The following is a 26439-nucleotide window of genomic DNA, read 5'->3' on the forward strand; positions in this document are numbered from 1 at the left end:
GGTATAAGGCAGTATGTAGTGCTAAGGTCAAAAATCCAAAATATTTTGAGAGAGTGACTGGGACATGTCTGCACATGATGAAGAAAGAGTGAGGGGCTCCTGAGGCTGTGTGTGTGTGCAGGAACTCCTGCACATGCTCAGTAAAGTCTTTACTGAGCTCTGAGAGATGGGTCTGTGTCGGCATGGCCGGATGATTTCAACTGTGCATTATGGCTAGTTCTTGCCTGCTTGTTGATGGAGAAATAACATATTGCAGAAGGCTTTACACCCTATCTGATGCTGGTTTGCACATGCTTATTTAACTACAACTGAATGTTTGATTTTGGACAATTTCTATTATTATCTTGACTTTTTTTTTTTTTTTTTTCTAGTTTGGCAACAATTGTCTAAAAAAAGAAGTCAGGTCTGGTAGATATGCCAATTTTTAGCAACTTATGGCCAAATGACTACTAAGCTTGAGAGGTGTTTCTGCCCCTTGGGCCCAAGTACTGAAAACTGCCATGGTTCCTGCTGCTACTTTACTTTATTTTTAACCTGGCAGTTTCCACCTGCACTTTTCGACTTCCAGCTCAGTGGGAAACTACTTCTAGTGGGTTATGACACCCTGAGTCTTTATTCACAAACACCCATGGGTTTTCACAATTTTATAATCTCCCTTCCCTCTCCCTCTAATCTAACCACAGAACCCAGTGTGTGTGCAGCCTGAGTCTCGTCACTAGATGTCACTGTGATGCAGGGCTGAAAATCCCTTTTTCTAGATTGACAGAGGGAAAGGCAGCAGCCAAGGCTCAGCAGCAGATGCAGCATAAGTCCAGGATCATTTTTTTATAATGTCAAGATTCGCCTCCCCTGGTGGGAGGAAGGGTTCAGTCCTTCCTCCTGGAATGATACCATATCATCAAGGATCGACGGGTCCTGAAAATTATGGAGTATGCTTCTTCGGCCAACAGATTTAAGTCTTCAGCTCTGACTCTTCTCAATCTGCCCCACTGCTGCTGGAGATGGAGTCTCTCCTTCAGAAGAAGATGTTTAAGCCTGCCCCTTCTCAAGAGTGTGGTTAGGGATTTCTGAGAAGTCAGGGGGATTGAGGTCTATACTGGACATGTGGTGACTAAACAAGTTGTTGATTTGGGAAAGGTTCAAGATGAACTCCCTAGAGGCGAATCTCCCTTTCATTCAATCGAAGGATTGGCTATATGTGTTGGATCTGAAAGACATCTGTGCATAAATTCCCATTTTTCCCTACCCATTGAAAGTTCCTTAGGTTTGTGGTGAAGGGTACACATTACCAATACAGGACACTTGCCTTTGGCTTCTCAACAGTTCCAAGAGTATTATTTATTTTAAATTTTTTATAAAACCATCTTGCCAGCCTTATACAAGACCCCGCAAAGCAGTGTACAACTATATCACAAATACAATCATAAAAAATAAATAAAAACATAATGTTAAAATGCCAGGCCACCACTCAAAAAACCCTATCAGCACACTACTAATACTTGAGTCATTGCCCATAGCCAGGCCCTTAACCTGTAGCACTACATATTCTCCTCACATTACAACTCTCGAGGTAACAGTGCACTCTGTTGTGATATACAGCAAAAATAAAACTCCCCCAATCTCAGGTATACTCACAATCCTTTAGTGTTCATAAAATGTTGTGTAGTAGTGGTGACGCAACTTCGTTGGTGGGGAGTCTGCATGTTCTCATACCTAGATGATTAGATGGTGATGGGCCCATCTCAGTCAGGAGTTCTGGAGACCCTCAAGAAGACCATATGGCTCCTCCTGTTCCTGGGTTTCCTGGTCAATTATGCAAAGTCAAACATGGTTCAGACTCAAATAATTCAGTTCTTATGTGCCTGGATAGGAAAACGTGTTTCTCCCAATCAAAAGATGTGCATTGCTGATGGACCTAGTAAAGTCTCTTCTTCAACTGGACTGAGTGTCATCAAGTTTGTTCCTAGTCCTTCCCTGATAGATGATTGTTGTGGTGCATGTGGTTCCTCTGTCTACATATGCAGCCTTCAGTGAGACCTCTGAAGCCAATGGAATCAGCCTATCACCCGTTATCCCACCAAATCTCCAAGCTACTCAGGATGAGCGTTTCTCTTCAGTAGTGGATGAATCCAGAAGGTGAGTCACTTGCTGTGCATTCCACCACATCAAGTGGACAAGTGCAGAGTTATGCATTTAGGGAAGAGTAACCCAAATTATAGCTATATAATGCAAGGTTCCATATTAGGAGTCACCATTGAGGAAAAAGATCTAGGCAACATAGTTGATAACACATTGAAATCTGGCCAATGTGCAGCAGCAGCCAAGAAAGGAAACAGAATGCTAGAAAAGGAATGGGGAATAAAACAGAGAATATCATAATGCCTTTGAGTCGCTTCTTGGTGAGACCTCATCTTTGAATATTGTGTGCAGTTCTGGCCACCACATCTCAAAAAAGATATAGCAAAATTTGAAAAGGTACAGAGAAGGGTTATCAAAATGATAAAGTGATGGAACAGTTCCCCTAGAAGGAAAGGCTAAAGAGTTTAGGACTCTTCAGCTTGGAGAACAGATGGCTGAGGAGAGATATGATAAAGGTCTATAAAATAATGAGTGGAGTGGAACGAGTAAATGTGAATCAATTGTTTACTCTTTCAAAAAGTACAAAGACTAGGTGACAGATAATGAAGTTACTAAGTTGTACATTTAAAACTAATAAGAGAAAATATGTTTTTACTTAACACATAATTAAGTTCTGGAATTTATTGCCAGAGAATATGATGAAAGCTATTAGTGTAGCTGCGTTTAAAAAAGGTTTGGACGAGTTCCTAGAGGACAAATCCATAAACCATTATTAAGATGGAGTTTCTGAAATCTACTGCTTATCCCTGGGTAAATCAGCATGGAATCTATCTACCCTTTGGGATCCTGCCAGGTACTTGTGATTTGGATTGGTCACTGTTGGAAAAAGGATCCTGAGCTTGGTGGACCTTTGGTCTGACCCAGGTATAATACCGATGACTACACCAATGGGTTTGGGGGCACATATCAGTGTAGTGTGGTCCCAAGTTTTGTGGTCCCCAGAGGAGAGTCTTCTATAAATCAACCACCTGGAGTTGCAAGCCATCCGTTATGCTGTAAGGGCTTTCTCTCACCTTCTTTCGGGAAAAAGTATCTTGACTGAGACAGACAACCAAGTGGTTGAGTTCAACATAAACAAACAGGGAGGTATAGGCTCTTACACCTACTGCTAGGAGGCCCTTTGAATCTAGTCATGGGCAGGACATCACATTACCCATCTCCAGGCAATTTACCTTCCAGGAATCCAGAATACATTTGTGGATTGCCTCAGCAGAGTGTTATAATCACATGAGTAGACCCTGAATCAAGAAATCATGGATGACTTCTTCAGTCTCTGGAGAAGGATGGTGGTTGATTTGTTTGCCTTAAAAGCAAATGGAAAGGTTGAGAAGTTCTTCTCCATGCATTTGAGAAGCTACAGATTCACAACCAATTCTTTTGTGCTAGACTGGAGCATTGATGTACTTTATGCATACACACTGAGTTCACTACTTGCTAGGACTGTCCAGAAGGCCCTTCAGGACAAGGTGAAAATAATCATTGTAGCACAAGCATGGCCATGGCAAGTGTGGTATCCATATCTTATCAATCTGTCGATTCAGTGTCTGCCTCCACTTGGAACCTCTCTGCCTCTGCCATTCAAATCTGTTATCAATGGTCCTCATGCAATGGATTTTGAAATGTGCACTAGTCACCTCTTACTCCTTCCCAAAGAGATGAAAGATGTTCTGATTTCCACCAGCAAACCTTCAATCAGAAGATCCTGCAGTTTCAAATGAAGTAGGTTCTCAACTTGGCATAGGATCAGCCAGCTGGAGCCCTTCTTCTGTGGCCTAAGGGTTTTGCTTCAGTATCTAGTCTACCTCTTAGCTTCAGGCCTGGCATTGAGATGAACTGTTGAAGTTCATCTCAATGCCATTGCAGCGTATCACCAGCAGATAGCAGAGGCTCCAATCTCGTTCCACCTCTTGGTATCAATATTCATGAAAGGACTCTGGCATGCCAAACCTCTAGTCCAGGGGTCGGGAACCTTTTTGGCTGAGAGCCATGAACACCACATATTTTAAAATGTAATTCCGTGAGAGCCATACTAACTACAACCCCCCACTCTCCTGACGCCCCCAAGACCTGCCAAATTAATTTACTACAACCCCCCATCCTCCTAACCCCCCCCCCCCCAAGACCTGCCAAAAGTCCCTGGTGATCCAGCGGGGGTCCAGGGCTCGCAGACAAATCTTTAATAAAAAAAGTAAAAATCTAACAAAAACCCCCACCCTCCTGACGCCCCCCAAGTAATCCAAAATTAATTTACTACAACCCCCCACCCTCCTGACGCCCCCCCAGACCTCCAAAATTAACTTACTATAACCCCCACCCTCCTGACCCCCCCAAGACCTGCCAAAAGTCCCTGGTGGTTCAGCGGGGGTCCGGGAGCGATCTCCTGGACTTGGGCTGTCGGCTGCCAGTAGTCAAAATGGCACCGATGGCCCTTTGCCCTCACTATGTCACTGGGGTCGACCAATGGCGGCGCTAGCCCCTGTGACATAGTAAGGGCAAAGGGCCGTCGATGCCATTTTGATTACTGGCAGCCGACGGCCCTTTGCCCTTACTATGTCACAGGGGCTACCGCCACCATTGGTCGACCCCAGTGACATAGTGAGGGCAAAGGGCCGTCGGCGCCATTTTGACTACTGGCAGCCGACAGCCCAAGTCCAGGAGACCACCGGGGACTTTTGGCAGGTCTTGGGGGGGGTCAGGAGGGTGGGGGTTGTAGTAAATTAATTTTGGAGGTCTTGAGGGGCGTCAGGAGGGTGGGGGATTTTGTTAGATTTTTACTTTTTTATTAAAGATTTGTCTGCGAGCCAGATGCAGCCATCAAAAGAGCCATATCTGGCTCCCAAGCCATAGGTTCCTGACCCCTGCTCTAGTCAGTAAACCTCTGGTGGTTTGGGATGTTAATATAGTTCTAGCTCCAGTGGCAGTGCAAGAGTATTTGGCATCCTAAGCGAACCTTTAGTCATGCTCCTTCCATGTCCAACATACCTATTGGCAGCAACTCCAGCACAGCTCTTCCGTTTTTTAAATTTAATTTAATTTTTAAATTAATTTTACAAATTGAGATTGCGGGGGCTCCTAAGATGGCTGCACGCTGAGAGGCTGGGAAGCCAGGATTCTTGAAGCTCCTGAAAATTACCTTCCCTGTACATACCTGGATCAGTCCAGACCGTGGGTTATGTCCCCAATCCAGCAGATGGAGTCAGCCCAAAGCTTCGAGGGGGCGTCACCATAAGTACTACTACCCCCTCTGCAGGAGTTCAGTATCTTCTGACTCCAGCAGATGCGAGTAGGGGAATCTGGGCTTGCTCCCGACTTCCTATAACCTATCTTGTGTCCCCTGGGTTGGGGCTTTCTTCTCTGTGTTGTTTGCTTTGGTTTGTCTTGGATCAAGTTGTACTTCAGTTTAAAAAAAAAAAAAAAAAAAGTTAATTGGTTTATTGGGGAGGCGGGGCTTCTTCTTTGTGCTGGCTCTCTGCCTCCTTTGTCTCCTCTCCAAGCGCTAGTCAGTGTTCTTACCGGGGTAAGTTGTTTTTCTGTGATTTTCTTGGCTGTAGTTTCTTTTTCAGCTAGGTTGACTGCGACTGCCGGTGAGACCGGCCTACTAGCGGCTTCACTCGCTCCCGCGGCCATTTTGCCGGCTCCTCGTGGGCAGCAGGGAGCAGGGAGTGCGATTTCAGCGGGTTGCGAGGCCAGGACGGGCCCCCCCGCGGCGCCGCTTGGTTTGCTCGGCGGGTTGTGCAGGCTGTCCGGGCCCCCCCGCAGCGGCGCGCCGTCTCGCGGCCCCCCCCCTCCCTCCTGAGGCTACCCGAGTGATTTTAACTGCCGGGGTTGTTTTTCTGCGCGCTTGCTATGCCGTGGCCGTCGCGTTGCTCGGCCTGCGGCGAGCCAGGTTCGCGCATTTCAAGGGAGGGCATCTGTGCTAGGTGCCTCCCAGGGGGGGAAGGCACGTCCGGGCTCCGCACTCGTTTTCCAATGTTGACAGCCTTGCCCGGGCGGCGTGGGCCGGCCCCTCCCCCATTCCTGGCGGGAACGGCGGCCATTTTGCACGCGCTGCGCCCCGAGGGAGATCGGGCAGTGCTGGGGGATGGGGATGCCTCAGAGGGCTCTCCCCCCGAACTTACTGCCGGAGGCAGATCCGGAGGTGGACTCACAGGAGCAGGATCCTCCGGGGCTCTCCCCCGCGGAGGTCCCCCCGAGTAGGCCGGGGTTTTCTCCAGAGTTTATTCGTCTGATGCACACAGCGTACCTGCAGGAGCTGGCTGCTCCCGCGGGGCCTCCACCCCCCAAGCTACCGCGACCTTCATCCCTCTCCCCGGCCCCCCCCTCCGGGGGGCGTGGGGGCCCCACAGCTCCCCGTCCATGTCCGGCTCCCTGTGGGTTCGGGGGGGGGCTGGGTCGGACCCAGTTTCCCCGGGATCGGACCCTGCCGTTTCGGGACAAGGGGACTCTATGTCAGAGGGAGAGGATCCACGCACGCTGCGCCTTTTCCAGCGGGAAGAGCTGGATGACCTAATCCCGCAAATCATTCAGGGGTTGGACCTCGATCCCCCGCCGGACCCGCCAGCTCCCGTCGCGCCCGCTGTCGTCACTTTTTCGAAGAAGGGGGATCCGGTACTGGCAGCACTTCGTCCGCGGGCGCGGGCATTTCCCATTCACGAGTCGTTTCTGCAACTTCTCACTAGGGAATGGGATTCCCCGGAAGCTGCGCTAAAGGGCAGCCGAGCCATGGAGAGGCTGTACCCGCTGCCGGAAGATTTTCTGGATCTCATCAAGGTACCCAGGGTGGACTCCGCGGTGACGGCGGTCACGAAGAGGACGACCATTCCGGTGACGGCTGGAGCGGCGCTCCGGGATACGCAGGATCGCAAGTTGGAAGTATTCCTCAAGCGGGTCTTCGAGGTCTCCGCAGTGGGGCTGCGGGCGGCGATGTGCAGCTCGCTTGCCCAGCGGGCTAGTCTTCTCTGGGTACAGCTACTGCTCACTTCTCAGGTGCTGCCTCCCAAGGAGGCCGCCCAGGCGGATCGGCTGGAAGCCGCGGTGGCATACGGGGCTGATGCCTCCTACGATCTCTTCAGGGTCCTCGCCCGCTCCATGGCCTCGGTAGTGGCGGCGCGTCGACTCCTATGGCTACGCAACTCCTGGATCAGCATTTCCAGTTTGTAGCGCTTCCGTTCGGATTGGCAACGGCCCCGCGCACCTTCACCAAGATCATGGTAGTCGTGGCGGCTGCCCTTCGGAAGGAGGGGATTCTAGTCCATCCTTATTTGGACGATTGGCTCATACGAGCGAAGTCTTTTCGACATGGACAGGCGGCAGTGGCCAGGGTGATAGAGTTTCTGCAGTCCCTGGGATGGGTGGTGAACTTCTCCAAGAGCTCCCTCGTGCCTTCGCAGCGCTTGGATTTCTTGGGGGTCGACCTTCGACACCCGTCTGGGCGCGGTTTTTCTACGGCAGGACAAGGCGCACGCCCTACGGGAACACATACAGCGATTCTCTGCATTACCAGCTCCCACCTCCTGGAACTATCTTCAGCTCCTGGGGGTGATGGGCTCCACCATCGACATGGTTCCTTGGGCATTTGCGCACCTACGGCCTCTGCAAAGAGCACTTCTATCCCGTTGGAAACCACTTTCGCAGGACTACCAGGTGATACTTCCGCTACCCCAGTTTGCAAGGACCAGCTTGGCCTGGTGGATGGTCCCGGAGAATCTGGCTCGCGGCGTGTCCCTCGACCTACCAAATTGGGTGGTGGTGACCACCGACGCCAGTCTCGAAGGCTGGGGAGCAGTCTGCGACCGAAGCGCCACGCAGGGGACGTGGTCCGCGGAGGAATCGAAGTGGTCCATCAATCGTCTGGAGACCAGAGCGGTCAGGTTGGCGCTTCTCCACTTCCTGCCGCTCCTTCGGAATCGGGAAGTCGGAATCTTATCGGACAACGCGACTACGGTGGCCTACATCAACCGTCAGGGCGGCACTCGCAGTCCGCAGGTCGCGCTCGAGGCAGCGATGCTGATGCAGTGGGCGGAACGGCATCTGCGCCGCCTGGTGGCCTCGCACATCGCGGGCGTGGACAACGTCCAGGCGGACTTCCTCAGTCGCCAGCTTCTGGATCCCGGAGAGTGGTCGCTCTCCGACGAGGCCATGCAGCTGCTCGTCCGGCGGTGGGGCTCCCCCCACCTGGATCTCATGGCGTCCGCCCAGAACACCAAGGCGCCTCGCTTCTTCAGTCGCCGGAGAGAACGGGGGGCGGAGGGCGTCGATGCTCTCGCACTCCCGTGGCCGGCCGATCTGCTCCTATACGCGTTTCCCCCTTGGCCGCTGGTGGGAAGACTACTCCGACGGATAGAAGTTCATCAGGGGATGGTGATCACCGTCGCGCCAGAGTGGCCAAGACGACCTTGGTTTGCGGACCTCCTCCACCTGGTAATCGACGGACCCATCCGGCTGGGACATCTTCCCCGCCTCCTACACCAGGGACCAGTATTTTTCGACCAGGCAGAACTCTTCTGTCTTGCGGCCTGGCTTTTGAGAGGTGCCGCCTCCGCCGACGGGGGTACCCAGAGGCGGTAGTGTCAACTCTGCTGCGGTCTCGGAAGACTTCGACGTCGGTGGCCTATGTGCGAGTCTGGAAGGTGTTCGAGCTGTGGTGTAACGACCGGAACACAAGACCCACGGAGGCGTCTGTCCCGCAGATTCTCCAGTTTCTACAGGCGGGAGTGGAAAAGGGGCTCGCTTACAACTCACTTCGGGTTCAAGTGGCTGCTCTTGGCTCCCTCCTGCGGGGAGGAGGATCTCTGTTACGGCATCCGGACATCATCCGTTTTCTCAAGGGTGTCAAGCACTTGCAGCCTCCGTTGCGGGATCCTTGACCCTCTTGGAGCCTCAATCTGGTACTACGTTCCATGTCGGGACCTCCGTTTGAACCACTGAGGAGTGCGACGATCAAGGACCTCACTCTCAAGGCGGTGTTCCTGGTGGCCATATGTTCCGCTCGGCGTATTTCGGAGCTGCAGGCTCTGTCCTGTCGAGAGCCTTATCTCCGGTTCTCCGATTCGGGCGTTTCACTTCGTACTGTGCCTTCCTTCCTCCCGAAGGTGGTGTCCGCCTTCCATGTGAATCAGACGTTGGAATTGCCATCTTTCTCTTCGTCTGAACCGCGGTCTCTCCGTCTCCTTGACGTCAAGCGCACTCTGCGGCTCTACCTGGAGGCTACGAATGATTTTCGGATTTCTGACCATCTCTTCGTCCTTTGGTCCGGTCCCCGGAAGGGATCCCAGGCCTCGAAGACGACTATTGCCAGATGGCTGAAGGCCGGCATTGCCGCTTCCTACATCGGGGCGGGGCAGACTCCCCCACCCGGTATTGTGGCGCATTCTACACGCTCTCAGGCAGCCTCCTGGGCGGAGAGTCGATCGGTATCTTCGCAAGAAATCTGTAGAGCGGCCACCTGGAAATCGTTGCACACGTTCTCGAGACACTACAGACTACACCTCGCCTCGTCCGTCCATGGACACTTTGGCGAACAGGTTCTACGAGCAGGCCTCGCAGGACCCCACCCGGGTTAGGGAAGCTTGGGTACATCCCACGGTCTGGACTGATCCAGGTACGTACAGGGAAAAGAAAATTATTACTTACCTGCTAATTTTCGTTCCTGTAGTACCATGGATCAGTCCAGACGCCCACCGCACTTGGGTTCTACTCCTGCTCAGCTGTATTTGGGGGCTGATTCGACTCAGCTGTTATATGGTAGTGTCTTTTCTACTGTGTTCTTTCACGTGTTCCCTGTTTCACTGTCTGTGACTGTTTTTCTTGGGGGTCGACACGCGTTGTGACCTCCCATCCGTTGGTGGGATGGTACAGTTTTTCGCTATTTCAAATTCAGCGGCTTATTGTTGCCGTCTCGTTTACACTTGATCCAATTCAGGGGTTTTCTGTTTACTCGGGCTTTGATATTCTCGATACTGAACTCCTGCAGAGGGGGTAGTAGTACTTATGGTGACGCCCCCTCGAAGCTTTGGGCTGACTCCATCTGCTGGATTGGGGACATAACCCACGGTCTGGACTGATCCATGGTACTACAGGAACGAAAATTAGCAGGTAATTAATAATTTTCTTTTCTTTTTTCAAATAATGCCTGCGAAAAGAAAGGGGAAAATTTGTGTTTTCCCCTCGGTCTCTTTACCTTCAGTAATGGGACAACAAGAAATCACGAACTTCCTTAGCCCGGCAAGGAACGAGGATCCCGCTGGACTAGACGGGGAGAGAGCTCCGTCTCTGTCCTTGGAGGAGTTATCCTTGAGTCCAGACCTAAGACAAGGGCCGACGCAGAGGGCTGAGACGGTGTTGCAGCATGGACCGCTTATCGGTGAACACCTTCCTGGATTGTTAGCAGAGGGAACAGCTGTAACTGCAGCTCCGAGAGAAGCGGGACTTGTGGCTACAAACAATCCAGGGACACCGAATGGCGAAGTAATATCAGGTACCGGGCTAGGACCAGGGGTAATCGGGGAAGAACCCTCGGGAGGAACTCTGCAAAATCCTGCGGGAGGAGTACCCGAATTTGCCCCTTTGGTTGTCCCTGAATGCCCTCAGGTTATAACTCTTGTCGCTTTGTGGGAAATGATGGCAGGCATAGTGAATACCTTCAATGGTTTTAATACAAGACTGGAGCATTCAATATTACAAAGTACTACAATTACTTCTCAAATGCAAAAACAGATAAATGTGATTACTGATAAAGTTCATGCTTTGGAAGAGGAGTCTGGAAATTTGGAGTTCAAAGCTGCCACAGTAAGAGAGAGAGATACCCTTGCTAAGAGGATTGAGACTCTGGAAAATAAGTCAAGGCAATTGAATTTGCGTATTTTGAATTTTCCAAGAGTGATTGGAGAGACTCCATATACCACCTTAAAGAAATTTATGGGGGAAATACTGGGAATATCCCAGGAAGAACTTCCATCTATTAATAAATGTTATTTCCTCTCAAAGTCTGCAGCAACAGCTACTGCTCAGAACTGGCAAGGGAACCTCACTGAAATAATAGAAAATTCAGATATTAATGTGCTAAGAGAGCAACACTTCTGGTCTCCTTTATTTCCTTAACAGATTTACAAATGGTTATGAGAAAATATTTTGGTTCTTTTCCAGTTTCATATATGAATGCTAATGTTAAAATCTACCCTGACTTGGCTGCTGCTACACAAATAAGACGTAGTGGCTTTTTAGCCCTACGTCAGGAAGTGATTGCTTTAGGTTTTTCTTTTATGTTAAAGTTTCCGTGTAAATGCGTGCTCAAGAAAGGAGTAGATACCTTTATTCTTTTTTCTCTTGAACAGTTAAAGTCCTTTATTGATTTGAGAAAGCCAGCCACATCGACTCCCACAAATGTATGATTTTTTTTTGTTTGCTGCATAGCGTGTAAAGGCCATTTTCCTTTTGAATATTTTATTTCCTGTAATTCTCTCTTAAAATTCCATGGAGTTGTCCCATTATTGATATTGATTTTTGGGTAAATGGAAATATTTCAATAACAAAAGATGGTGAAGTAATGTGATAGGATTTAGTTTCATCTAGTTTTGTTTTTTTTTGTTTTTCTTCTAATATTAAAATTGGTTGTTCCATTTTCTGTATTGCAAAAATGATGAATTTTTGTAAACTGAAAAGCAGATAAATAAAGAATTTAAAAAAACAAACCCCAAAAAAACCATTTAAGTATCCCACAAAACATTTACATGGATCCAATGTAAAGTGTGCACCTAATGACAAAACTTCAGAATGAATTGAAAGAAATTTCCTCCTACAATTCTGTGTAACTCTACTTATATCAGGAAATATCAATATCATCTGACCATAAAATAGAAGTGATCTATTACGAAAGAAAATCTAAGGACTGAATTTCTATCATTCAAAAAAGCAAAAGATACTAATAAAGTTCCCCTCTTAGAAACTAGTGCTTCTTGTGATGATTCGAGAAAGTCCGATAGATTTAAAGAAGGATCCTGCACTTGATCTTCATGAGTTCTAGTAGGTTGGGATGGCAAATAATATGCTTTGAGAATCTTGAGAACTTATGAAATACAGTTCTTAAAGAGTTCCAGCAGATAAATCAATTTAATAATGGGAAAATTAAGAACTTTCAAGTTCAGACTTCTCAAAGCATTCTCAACGTTCTCTAATTTCTAGGAGTAAATCAAATCAGATTGAACCAAACCATTTTGGATCTTCTCAACTGAAGATACTTGAGACTGCAAAACTTCAATTTTCCCCCCATGTGAAGCCACGATTTTATCCATTGCCAGTACACGCTGATTGGTATCTAAAGCAATTTTTGTCAAAGAGGAAATAGAAACTTCCAATGATACTAAAACATTCCAAACAGCATCCAATGTAATCACTGGGGGTTTAGTTAAAGTTACCTTAGCAGCAAAAGATGTTCTAATATCCAAGCCATTTTCACTCAACAGAGCGTTAACAGCTGAGTGTTATGACTATGGCTGCTGTGCAGCCTCCTCACCACCAGAGGCCCCCCATGAGCACGCTCCCCTGGCTGGCTCAGTCTTCCTTGCCTATCTGCTCCATGTCCAGAACTCCCTATTTAACCCTGCCTAACCCATGCCTCAGTGCTTCAGCATCGAGTTCCTTTGGTCTCCCTGATTTAGCCTTCGGGCTTCCCGCTTCCCTGCCTTGCTCTGTGGCCTTTGGGCCTCTGCTGATCTTGCTCTGTAGGCATTCAGCCTTGCCTGCCTTCTTGTCCCCTCTGTCCCTGAATCCCTTTCTGTTGCTGCCCTATTACTCTCCTGCTTCCCCCTGCTTCATTACCTCGCTGCCTTCGGGCATTTTGTGGTTTTATGTTCAGTGTAGTCCTTGTCCTGGTTTGTCCAGTCCTGTCATTGTCTGTCTTCCTTGCTCTGGTTTTCCTCCTCCAGCTCACGCTTACCTGCATCCAGTCTCACACTTATCTGCACGCTATTCTGATTCCACTCATACCTGCACTCAGTTGCAGTATAACAGACCACACTTACCTGCATTTACATCCACACGTACCCACGGTGTTTCCTGAATTTCACCCTTACCCCCATGCTCTCAGCTCCAGAGACTCTTCTCAGCCAGCACCCAGCTCCAGGAATTCTATCATCCTGCACCTGGCACCAGAGACTACCCAGCCTCACCAGATCATCTGCTATTACTCCCATCTTCCTGTCCTGTGTCACACCTGCAGGTGGTGTTCACCACACCAGGCTACAGCCCAAAACCGTAACACTGAGTCCCCTCCAAATGTGAATTGCAAAGTCTGCATCGGGGATGGATTAGATCACATGTGTCAAACACAAGGCCCGTGGGCCAAATCCAGCCTGCGACCTTATTTTTTGTGCCCCGCCAATGATATGGGCGGCTGAGGAAAAATGGATGAGAATATGTGTCAGCAGTGCAGCAGCACTGTAGGCACTTCCCCCATGCAATCACCAATCCCGTCCCGGCCGCTCAGCAATCATGTGCGCATCACGCCCCGGCTGTGCTACACAACGTAGTGTGGAGGTGGAGCCGCAGTGCACAGATCATCACAGGGCCGGGCGGCATTTTCTTTTTGTGCCCACGTGGAGCAGGTAAATACAACTGGTGGCAGATGGCTATCTGGGGACTGTGGGAAATATGAAAGCAGGCTCTCTGGGGGCTGGGGGAAATATGGCAGCAGGCTCTTTGTGAGGGCAGTGGTTATGTGACAGCAGGAGCTCTGAGGGGGGCACTTATGTGACAGCAAAATGGTCCTAAAAGACATCTTGATCTTTTACTTAGGTGGCGCACCACAACATCTCTGGTGGAACAATTTGAATCCCAAAATGTCCAACAAGAGAAAAGTTGATGAAGAAGGAAGACAATTTCATGAAAGATGGGAAAGCTTCAAGGAGAAAAACCAGTATGTCTTTTGTGTTATGAGGCAGTGGCGGTGTTCAAGAAATACAATATATGTCGGCATTTTGAGACCAAACATGGAACTAAGTATGCTAAATATAGCCTCCGAGAAAAACAACAAATGGTCCAAGAATTAAAAGTCAGACTGCAATCGCAGAAGAAGATGTTCACAAAAGCTGCAGCCCAAAATGATGCAGCAGTGAAAGCTAGCTTTATTGTGGCTGAAGAAATCACTCGGGCTTCTAAGTGTTTTTCAGAGGGTGAATTTTTGAAGGAGTGTATGCTAAAGGTATGTGAACAGATGTGCCCCGATCAGATACGGAGTTTTAAAAATGTCAGTTTGTCAAGAAACACCATCGCAAACCGAGTTAAGGAACTAGCAGGAAATCTGACAACACAGCTGGCCGAAGAGGCATGCAGTTATCTGGCTTTTTCATTAGCTGTTGATGAAAGCATAGACAACATGGATACAGCGCATCCATCCATTTTTATAAGAGGCATGAAGGCAGACTTCTCTATCACTGAGGAGCTCTTGGATGTAGCTGCCATGCATGGGACGACAACAGGGAAGGACATTTTTGATGCGGTGGAGAAGTCCATAAGTAAACATAAATTATCCTGGGAAAAGTTGGTGGGGCTAACTACTGATGGTGCACCTGCCATGTGTGGAGAAAAAACATGCTTGGTTGGATTAATGAAGGAGAAAATGCAAGGAATTAACTGCCACACACATTTGATAACGTATCATTGCATTATCCACCAAGAAGCTTTGGGTGGAAAAGTTCTGGAACTTGATAATATAATGACCACGGTCACGAAAACAGTGAACTTCATTTGGGCACGTAGCTTGAATCATAGACAGTTCCAGGTGTTTTTGCAGGAGATGGATTCAGAGCATGGAGACGTGTCCTACTCCATAGAAGTAAGGTGGCTGAGTAGGAGCGTAGTGCTTAAACGATTTTTTGAGCTTAAAGAAGAAATTGCACTTTTCATGCAAAGTAAAGGAAAACCTTGCCTGAAGTGTCGGATCCAAACTGGCTGTATGATTTTGCTATGTTGTGTGACATGACAGATCTTCTCGCCCAACTGAATCAGAAGCTGCAGAGACACAAACAAGCCATCATGCAGATGTCTGACATGATCACAGCTTTCCAGTGTAAACTTCACCTATGGAAGTCCCAAGTGGACCAGGACAATCTTGTTCACTCTCCTGTTTGTCAAAGTATCTCAGCCTCATTTCCTGGTGCTTTTTCAACTGTTCGTTTGGCTACCAAATTGGGCCGGTTAATTAATGAGGTTGATCGGCGCTTCTCTGACTTTAGAACACAGCACTCAAGCTTTGCCATCATAGCCAATCCTTTCAGTACTGACGTCAACAATGCACCCCATCACCTTCAGATGGAGTTCATTGATGTTCAAAGTGATAATGGCCAGAGAGCAAAGTTCCAGGATGCTAAAATCAAGGATTTTTACCACCTACTACCCCCTGCTTTGATGCCACAGCTCCGACTTCATGCTGCCTATATTCTGTCCATGTTTGGGAGCACCTATGCATGTGAACACATGTTTTCGATAATGAATCTAAAGAAGACTAAGCATAGATCACGCATTACCGATGACAACCTCCACACTGTTTTACGGATTGCCACAGCACAAGACCTACAACCAGACAGACACACTGACCACGGGAAAACGGTGTCCGACATCCAGCCAGAAAACAAAATAGGTAAGCATTTTTACAAACCTGTTTTGTGTTATTTAACAATATGTTCAGCCTTATGGTTGCCTTCAACGGGCTATAAATGTAACTATGCCTAACAGTCACAGAATTATTAACGGGCCTTTGAAGACAACCATAAGGCTTATGTGGCCCTCAGCGAAAATGAGTTTAACACCCCTGGATTAGATGAAATCTTCAGAGCAAGAGAAGAAAAAACTCTCACTGAACTCCAACAATGGAACCATAGAGTTAAGACTTGCAGCTGCCTCTGAAGCAGCACCCCCAGGCGCGGGAGTCACTCAATTAACTGCGGGAGTTGCGGATCTCGGGTCTGCTTCTATAGGCGTTGTGCTGAAGGGGGAGATGGTGTGGTAGGTGCACTAGGGCTTAGAGATGCTTTTTTGGCCCGCAGCAACGGCGCTTGCTCCGCGTCGGCGTCCGCAAGGGCATTCATACCCAGCATGTTTATGGATGTTGGGGGAAAGAAGCCCTCAATCCTGGGCTGGAAAAGGTCAGTCGAGGGAGAAGCCTGGGCAATTTCCTTCAATTTAGCTTTCCTTTTAATACGAGGCATTTTAAGGAAAATAAAAGGAAACCAAGCAAACGAAGAAAGCTCTGACCCAGCTTCTTAGTGCGCAGCCATGAGCTCCCTTCATTGGCAGTATTGGTTCTCCCCCTCTGGGCCTTGTGCTGGTGGGATGTTGCCATCCCCCAAATTTTGGTGCTCTAGGCGACTGCCTAGTGTGCCTAATCGAAGCACCAGCTCTGCCTGGCTCAATTCATGAAACCTCCTTTCGAACTTATCAAGTCAATGGATTTGAAATTTCTCACCTGGAAAGTGTTGCTTCTTGTAGCCATCAATGTGGCTTAAAGAGTAAGTGAACTACAGTCTCTGCTTTCATATTCATCATAACTTCAGTTTTTTCATAATAGGGTGTTTCTATGATATCACCCAAATTTCCTTCTGAAAGTGGTTTCAATGTTTCACATTAATCAAACTACTGTGCTACCTACATTATTTCCAAAACCACGTGCACACAAAGGAGAATGGGTTTTTCACTCCTTGGACTGTAAGAGAGTCCTGATGTTTCCTAAAAAAAAGACTCAAACTCATTATCAAGCTCTCAACTGTTCATGTCCTTTGTTCACAACAGATTGGGAAGTGCAGTTGCAAAACAAACTCTGTCTAATTAGCTAGTGGACTGCATAGTGCACTCTTAGGTAGTGGCTGGCTAACAGCATGAGCAACATAATTTTAAGAAGCAGGGAAGTAGGTGCATACATACTTGTACATGCGTCAAAACAATAAGGAGGCAGAAAAGGGGCATGGGTGGAGCCAAGACTTACGTGTGTAACCCCCAAATTTTGCAAGGCTGACCATGGTAATGCATACCATGTTACCTGCATAACTTTACTACTGTTCCTGATGAGGCACAAGTCTGTAGATTTTGGGTCAGAGGGATCCTGAACACTAGGGGGGGGGGGGGGGGGGGGGGGAGGGAAGAGAGAGAGACAGACAGACAGACAGACAGAGAGTGGAGTGAATCTCTTTTAAAGAGACAATCCTACACTCTATATATGTCCCACTGTAAGAGGGGCACTTTCAACTCAGGGTGGGTTTTTTTTTGGGGGGGGGGGGGCGATGTTACATTGGTATGCCTAGGGTGCGAAGTTCTGTAGACCCTTGGAACTCTGCCCCCCCCCCAAAAACCCACCCTGAGTTGAAAGTGCCCCTCTTATAGAGGGAGATATATAGATTGTCAGATTGTCTCTCTAAAAGAGTCTCTCTCTCTCTCTCTTACACATGTAAAGGCTCCAACACATACACGCAATAGGGATATTTTAAATGGTACACGTGTACTTGGCAGACACGATATAAAATTGAGCGTATTTTTGCTCACGTGCTCAATATGCACTTTTATGGGACATATGAGCTCCTTTTAAAATGTACTTGTAAGAGTTCAGGTCAAAGAATCTGTCATGGCTTATCAAATGAGAGCCATAGTGACTTCAGTGGCTCTTCTCGGGCCCATTTCTATTGAAAGTATCTTGAAAAAAATATTCTAAATAATACTAAACAATTGGTGAGTGATTTAGAAATTTTTTTTAATAGTTTTTAATTTTTTATTAAAAGAGTTAAAAGGACTTCAGATGGCCTACTGGCCAAAAAGACAATTCTCATTTGAATATCTAGAATAAGCCTTTTAAAATGATGATATATACATAATCATAATGTATGTTCAAAGGATTCCCTGATGTAGCCCGTGAAGGCGAAACGCTGACAGCATTGGATTCTGAAAAATTGGGATTCTGAAAAATCACTTTGGGAGGATATTTAAATTAAGCTAGCCTTTCATTTTTTTCCTAGTGTTACTACCTTTTTCAGATTGGGAATTATATTCTAATTGTTAGAAGCACACTTTTTCTAATTATAAAGAGGTTTTTTTGAACTTATAATTATTTTAAAGGCTTATTCTGGCTTTACAAATGAGAATTGTCTTTTTGGCCAGTAGGCCTATGAATGCTGTGTTCCGCGGCTGCGATCCCCTACCTGACCCGCAACGACGGGCCACCGCTACAGCGTCGGGGAGGCCGCGGGAGTCTTGTGCCAGTCATTCCCACGCGCCGGCGTGGGCTTCCGCGGTGGCCACCGGGTTGGGGGGGCATCCCTGCTCCTCCCTCGCGGCGTCGGGCCGCTTTCCTCCGCAGCCGGGAATCCAAGATGGCCGCCGTCCTCTTAGGCGCGAAGCTGCGCCTCCTTACAAAATTTAAAGGGACCTCGTCCCTTTAATTGCCTGCACCTGTTTCCAACGAACCAGACCAGGGGAAGTATATAAGGAGACTTCCTCCACTCACTCCTTGACTTGGCAACATCGTTCAAGTCTGCTTGCTTCGGTGAGTCTTCTGGCACTTCGGATCCTTGCTTCCTGGTTCCTGTTTCTTCTCAGTGATTCCTCGGTGTCTGACTTTGGATTGGCAAGCAGTGTTCCTGGTGTGTGTCTTCGGACTGGCAAGTGGTGAGTCTTGGTGTGTGACCTCGGACTGGTAAGCGACGACCCTCTGGCATTCGACCTTGGACTTCTTCCGGACCATCGTCTCCAAGGGCCCACCTAAGTCCCAGCGGCCCGGGTCCCTATGGGCTCCTCCCAGGGGGACTGTGGGCTTCCAGCAGTGAAGACCCAGTTGGCTTCTCCGACGTCTCGACTCTTCACTTTCTCCAAGGTCGCCTCAGTCTTTAGTGCTGAGGGTCAGCCGGTCACATCTTCTGTTCCGCCTTGCCACCTGACGGGGGAACCTAAAGACCCACCTCCTAAGGTATACCGTCCTCTCATCGGTCTAAGGGTTCACAAGCCTGATCATAACATGACATAACATTTGAAGCCCTTTTTCCTCCTTTAATAAAAAATTTAAAACTATAAAAAAAATTTCTAAATCGCGTACCAGTTTTCAGTATTATTTTGAATATTTTTTCAAGGTACTTTGTGTGGGACATTCATTATTTGTACCTTGGGGTCTTTTTTTGTTAATTGAGGATTATCCTATTTCTATTGAAGACATTAGCAAAGCTGCTATTTGGTCATCAGTTCACACCTTTTTGTCCCACTACTGTCTAGACCAGGGTAGGCAACTCTCATCCTTGAGTCCCAAAAACAGGCCTGGTTTTCAGGATAGCCTCAATGAATATGCATGAAAAAGATTTGCATGCGATGAAGCAGAGCATGCAAATCTCTCTCATGCATGATCATTGTGGACATGCTGAAAACCTGATCTGTTTGTGGCATTTGAGGACCGGTGTTGCCTACCCCTGGTCTTGACAACATGTCCCAAGGAGACAGTAACTTTGGACAAGTAGTTGTGCAAAGCCTGTTCTCTCAGTAGTCCACTGTCCACTGGTGTGAGATGGGTTGTCTATTTCAGTTTTGCTCTGCTATGCAATCCTCAACTTGGGACTCCCAACACATAATGGCTAATTCATGCTTGCTTGCCAACAAAGCAAGTAAGTTTTCTGTAGATAGCAGGATGAATTAGCCATACTTAATACCCATGCGCCTTCCTGGAGAGTTGGCTATCTTGCTAAAGCTTAAGCTCTACAAGAGATCAAGGGGCTTTAAATAAATTAAATAAATGTTGATGCTGTCGGATGATGTCACTCACACGTTATTGCTAATTCACTCTGCTTAAGGGTAACATTCTATATTGAGAAAAGGGCTTTATAAAGGGTAATGCTTTTTTTTCTGTCTCTGGGCAGAATGTTCTTAACAGCCTAGAAGTGGAATCCACCTACAACCCCCTGAATGTGAGGAACAACCTGTTCAAGCATCTGAGAGGCCTTTTAAGCAGAACTCCGGCGCACCGCCAGCCAATAGCATCACCCAGGGAGCAGCGCACTCAGCCCAGACAGGCACAAAATCTCTGTCCTCCCTTCCCTTCCTCTCCTAACTAGAACTGGGGTAGAATACTGTCACCCAACACAGGAAGCAGCACACTAGGGATGTGAATCGTTTTTTGACGATTTAAAATATCGTCCGATATATTTTAAATCGTCAAAAATCGTTAGAGGCGATATTTAATAGGAATTCCCCTGATTTATCGTCAAAAATCGTAAATCGGGGGAAGGGGAAGGGGGAGGGCGCCGGCCATATTGCAAAATGGCTCCGGCCGTACGGCAACACGATTCGAGTGCAGGAGGTCGTTCCCGGACCCCCGCTGGACCCCCAGGGACTTTTGGCCAGCTTGGGGGGGCCTCCTGACCCCCACAAGACTTGCCAAAAGTCCAGCGGGGGTCCGGGAATGACCTCCTGCACTCGAATCGTGTTGCTGTACGGCCGGCGCCATTTTGCAAAATGGCGCCGGCCATATTGCAAAATGACAGGGCAAAGGTAGCACCGGCGCCATTTTCTATCAACGCACCCGTGGCCCGAGAGTGGAAGATCACAATGGGGACCCCCCACTGGCCCCCAGGTAATTTAAGACATTTTGGGGGGGTTCGGGAGGGTGGGGGATTTATTTTAAAGGGTCGGAGTGGGTTTTAGGGATGTTTTAGTGTGCCGGTTTTCCCGCCCTCCCCGATTTACGATTTACACGATATTTACAAAAACAAAACCGCGACGATCCGATTCCCTCTCCCCCCAGCCAAAATCGATCGTTAAGACGATCGATCACACGATTCACATCTCTACAGCACACCCCAGTTAGGGGCAGATGCTTTCTCTTATCCCCCCTCCCCCGTCTTTCCTCTTTGGTTCTCTCTCCTCTCTACTCCAGGTTCAGCAACAGTTCAGTGAGCTGAAAAACATACTCAGCCCGAGTATATTTTCTGCTCTTTTTTTTAATATATGGTAATTAGAAAATAAGGGCCCAGTAGCGATTTTATGCGCATCCAACCAGAACAGATCAAATTCCCAAATGGAACCCAACCTCCAATCCCATTGTGTCCCCTTTAGGGTTGCAACTGCTGCTCTGTGCAAGTTACCTCATGCTTTCCAGGAAATATAAGAAAAAAATATATATATTTTTTTTAATTTACTTATGGAAAGTTGGTGAGCAGGAATGACATTCCCCAAAATAGCTAGAGAGAATCCATGTGAGAGGGGTGAAATTAAGCTAGCTGTATTTGGGTCCCTGAGAACTACATGGATTTGCTGACTGCTGGTATCGCAGCTTTGAGCTGTGATCAGAAAGAAAGGAAAGGAGAGGGAGGGGGTCCTTAATAACCCAGTGGCAAAACCTTTAGCCCATGGCATCACAGGCAATCCCTATCCTTTTTGTCGTATTTTTCCAATGTCTTAGATTTTTCATATTTTGCTTCCACAGCAAGGCAGACAGATTCAAAGCAAAGCCAAGGCTACCGTAGCTCCCCTACCGATGGTTCACGCACCAGCCTACGCTGCCAAGATTTTTAGAACTTCTGCACCAGCCAAGGACACCTGCAATCTCAGCTCGTTCGAGGAGGATGAGTTTTTGAAGGGGATTTAGACTGAGTTTTACATCCACGTTTGGCAAAGTGTGTAAAAAAAATGAGGTCTCTCGTTCGGTTCTGGGTTATACAGGAAAACAGCACTAGAAATACTTCTGATCTTTTGTTCCTGAGCATGAAGGTATTTTATTATATGGAAGGTATTTTATTATATGGAAATCTGTAATTAGAAGTACCAGCAGTTGGATGTATCATTAAGGAGGCTCAGGCCCCTGAAGATATGCTCATATTCTGAGCATATCTACAGGAAACGACTTGGCCTGGAGTATTTATTTTAATGTTGATACTTATAGTGCATTGGCTGTGAAACCCTGCATTTCTAATTATTTGTATATAAAGGTTAAGGAAAGCCTCATCCGATTGGCTAAGGCTAGTTGACACATGGTGACTCCATTACATGTCACAGGCCAGACACTGTTTTCCCAGTAAAGACCACAACACCTGGTGCTGTTTAACAAAAACCCTCATGGAAAAAAATACTGGAATTTAAATAGAAGAATAGAGAAGGTATCAAAAGTGTTCTTAACTATGCCTTTGTGAGATTTAATAGGATCCCTGTGCCCCCAAAACCGAAAAATACCACATAGCTGGTTAGTCTAAAAGGGGACTTCATGCACCGAGTCCAACACTCTTCTCAAAATACTATTTACCTGTAACTGATAACAAAATACAAAACCTAAATGGCAGGACTACCTGCTGTCTGTAATCAGCACTATTCCCTATTGATGTGGGTGCCTCTCGTAATAGTATTAGGTACATTTATTTTCTTCCACTGTCAAGCTTTAGCCAGGAAGAGAGTCTCTCCCTGCCTCCCCTCCCCTGCCAAGGTCTTTGGGAGAAAACCAATTTTTCTTTTGTATCTGATCAGAAGCAAAGAGGAGTCTTTCTAGTCTGTAGGTATCAGCACATTTAGCCCTTCCATTCTGAGTGCCAGATTTATTTATTTGAAGGCCCTGGGAGTGCAGGAAACGCCAGACTCTTGTAAGCTCCCTCACACCCAAATTACTTCAACCCATGATTTTGTCACAAGAAACACAGGACAGGGGGAGGAGGGCTGGTGATTAGCTTGCAACTTTGACAGTTTAAATTTTCTTAATGATCATTCCTGAGGAGAACAGTGTGGTTGTAAAGAGGAGAGCACTGCTTTTAGCCTGCAGACATATGGGTTACATTTATTAAACTAAAAATGTATTTATTTTTTTAAATAGTTGAGTAGAGAGGAAGGTCTCCAAATTAGCTTTTTTAGCAAGATGTGTTTGGGGCAGACAGTCATTTTTACAATAGGAACTGATTTTTACAGCAGAAAAAAACCTATGGTATAAAAACTTCAATATAATTACAAATATTTATGAAGAAAAATGTCATAATTGTAATAACCAAAGTAGTTGAATGCATACAGTATGCAATACAAAGTTCAAGCATTCATAGAGAAATGAATATTACTTATGGTAAAGAGACATCAAAGTGCAATATTATGGAACATTTATATTACCCGTGCATGTGTAGCTAAATTTCTGCTTACACACATATAAACCGGGTCATAATTAATCATCGGACTCTGATTCTTTTTTTAGCTTCAGGCAATATGTATTGTCAAGCGCTCTCTAACAAAAATTCCGATGCCACTTAAATGAGCCAAAAAGTGACATCTATAGCAGTGTGTACTCCTAATGTAGAGTTCTCTCGAAACAGCGTTATGTTGTTTTTTCTCGGGGGGTCCCATGATTCAAAAACTACTGCTGAATTGATGTTGAGTAACAATGCTACTCAAGGAAAGTAAATGTGTTCCTTTTTTCGTGCATAAGAAATTTAAAAATGCTTAAACAAAGAATCAGGGCCTGATGATTGTTTATGACTTGTTTATATGTGTCTAAGCAGAAAATTAGTTTTGCACACACAGGTATTATGATAGTTCATAATATTGCACTTTGCTGTCTCTTTACAACAAGTAATATTAAACTCTCTATGAATGCTTGAACTTTGTATTGCATAATTGTAATAATAGCGTTGTGGGCTTTGTGTGTCATTGTTATGGAACTTCATGTTCCCTGTACGTACCCAGATCAGTCAAGACTGCTGGGTTTTGCCTCCCATCCAGCAGATGGAGACAGTGAAAAACTTGTAAGGCACCCCTTCTTAACCTGGTGTGCCACCTGCAGCTCCTCAGGATTTCTCTGTCTCCAGCAGATGGAGGTGCTGTGGTTTGCACTTTTGGTTGCAGTGTAGGCTTCCCGGTCGGTAAGGCACTTCAGTCTTGCTACCGGCGTCTCGCAAGCGGCAGCATGATCAGGGCAGTCAGGCCGATCTGTTCCCGCTGAGCAGAGAACGGTGGCCATCTTAGAATCATTTACCGCGGCAGACGTTCAGGCTTTACGGGGAGGGGAACTCCCTCCTCAGCTTTCTCCGGTCCCCGGCAGTCCAGAAGACCTGCGGGAGCGGCCCAGAGAGGATTTGGGGGGTGATCCCAATATTTTATCGCTGGGGGGGCAGGGCTGAGGCCTTCTCATTGGACTTTGTCCTCCTCATGCACAGGGCTTTTCTGGCCACGCAAGCTCATCAGAGGGAGGCTGTGGTACAGGGGCAGCCGGATTGTCCCCCAAGCAAGGTGCCAAGATTTCAAGACCCCCAGGGGTCACTGCGAGTAAAGAAGGTTAAAGGCTCCTCTCTCCCTGGGGCGGCAGCCTCAGTATCTGACCCCATGGGAGACGGCTAGGCGGATGTGACCCTGACTCCTCCACCCCCTCCTGGAGGGGACTTGGATGAGGACCTGGGGAGTACGGCTCGTCTGGAAGGCGATGATCCAAAGGTGGTACACTTTTTTCACAAGGAAGATTAGACCTGCTTATTTCGTGAGTCTTGGCGGAGCTAGGAGTGGATCTCCCGCAGGAGGCGCCTTCTCCAGGGGTGGTGGACCCGGTCCTAGCGGGGTTGCGGGGTCCCTCCCTGACTTTTCCTCTTCATCCCATGCTCCAACAATTGCTGACTCATGAGTGGGATGTTCCGAATGCCGGCCTCAGAGTGGGGCGGGCAATGGAGAAGTTATATCCATTGCCGGAGGAGGTCTTGGAGATCCTCAGGTCTCCCAAGGTGGATGCTTCGTGTCGGCAGTTACAAAGAGGACTATGATCCCAGTTGCCAGAGCGGCGGCCTTAAAGGATCTCCAGGACCAGAAGCTGGAGGTTCTCCTAAAGAGGATCTTCGAGGTCTCCGCCCTGGGCATTCGGGCTGCGGTCTGCAGTAGCTTCATGCTCTGGGCCGGTTTACATTGGGTCCAGCAGTTGTTAACTTCCCAGGACCTCCCGCCTTCGGAAGCGGCTCAGGCGGAGCACATGGAGGTGGCGGTGGCATATGGGGCAGATGCCTTATATGACCTCCTATGGACGTCTTCCAGAACTATGGCGTCGGTAGTCTCCACCAGAAGGCTTCTTTGCCTGCGCAATTGGTCCGCTGATGTCTCTTCCAAGGCCCAGTTGAGTTTCTTGCCAATCAAGGATAAGTTCCATTTTGGCGAGGACTTGGAGCAGTTGATTAAGTCGTTGGGCGAGAATAAAGTTCACCGACTGCCAGAGGACAGTTCGAGGTCCTCCAGAGGATTTTCAGTGGCCTGAGCCCAGTTTCGTGGCCAGAGAAGATTCCGGCAGAACAGGACCCCGGGGGCGACTCAGCGGCAACCCGCCTGCAGGGCCCAGCCTTGGTCTCACTCCTTTTGAGGGCAACACCCGGAAGGGACGTTGCCGGTTCCGCTTCCCTTGGGGCCAGGTCAGCAGAATGAGATGCGGTCGGCCCATTCCTCAGTTCCCAGAGTGGGAGGACAGCTGTCCGAATTTTACAAGGAATGGGTCTAGATAATAACAGACTATTGGGTTCTCGATGTCATAAGTCATGGTTTTGCATTGGAATTTGCTCGGCCCATCCGCAACCTGTTTCTGGTGTCCCTTTGCGGTCCCCACAAGGCACGGTTCATGCGCCAGACCTTCGACCGTCTCCTAAGTCTGGGGGCCATCATTCCTGTCCCTCGGGCAGAGTGTACGACAGGGCGTTATTCCATCTATTTCATTGTCCTAAAGAAGGAGGGGTCATTCCGTCTGATCCTCAACCTCAAAAAGGTGAACAAAGTCCTCAAAATTTCGTGTTTCAGGATGGAGACTCTATGGTCGGTTAGAGCGGCGGTCCGCAACGGCGAGTTCTTGGCATCCCTGGACTTGACTGAGGCGTATTTGCATATAGCCATTTGCCAGGATCATCAGAGGTTTCTTCGCTTCAAGATTCTAGGCGACCATTTCCAGTTTTGTGCGCTGCCGTTCGGCCTCGCAACAGCCCCTCGTACTTTCACCAAGGTGATGGTGATTGTCGCAGCAGCCCTTCGGAGGGAGGGCGTACTAGTTCACCCATATCTAGATGACTGGCTGCAAAGTTGAAAGAGCTGTACGAGGCGGCGGTTGGGAGAGTCATGGGGCTCCTGGAATCGCTGGGATGAGTGGTCAATCAGGCAAAAAGCAACCCGTCTCAGGTGCTGGACTTCTTGGGAGCTCGATTCAATACCCGGTTGGGGAAGGTTTTTCTCCAAGAGAACAGGATCGCCAAGTTGATGCAACAGGTCAGATGCCTATTATCTCTTCCGACCTCCTCCGTTTGGGACTACTTGCAGGTCCTCCGTTCCATGGCATCCAGCCTAAAGTTGGTCCCTTGGACGTTT

At 47.8% G+C, this 26439-nt stretch overlaps 1 protein-coding gene across 6 annotated transcripts in view; it reads left to right on the forward strand.

Moving 5' to 3' along the window:
* The window catches only part of M1AP (meiosis 1 associated protein), a 114429-nt gene extending 90604 nt beyond the window's left edge, over positions 1 to 23825 (forward strand). For 4 of the 6 annotated variants that reach the window (XM_029595960.1, XM_029595950.1, XM_029595969.1 and 1 more), the window contains 2 exons: positions 20016 to 20168; positions 21581 to 23825. In XM_029595960.1, the coding sequence (XP_029451820.1) occupies positions 20016 to 20168; positions 21581 to 21742 (315 nt within the window). In that variant the 3' untranslated portion in view covers positions 21743 to 23825. Of the gene's footprint in view, positions 1 to 371; positions 1935 to 13929; positions 15773 to 20015; positions 20169 to 21580 lie in introns of those variants that run through there. The other 2 variants (XR_003855701.1, XM_029595987.1) reach the window with 2 other exon arrangements.
* Positions 23826 to 26439: the final 2614 nt, after the last annotated feature.

Source organism: Rhinatrema bivittatum, chromosome 1 (assembly GCF_901001135.1).
Source record: "Rhinatrema bivittatum chromosome 1, aRhiBiv1.1, whole genome shotgun sequence".
Lineage (NCBI taxonomy): Eukaryota > Metazoa > Chordata > Amphibia > Gymnophiona > Rhinatrematidae > Rhinatrema > Rhinatrema bivittatum.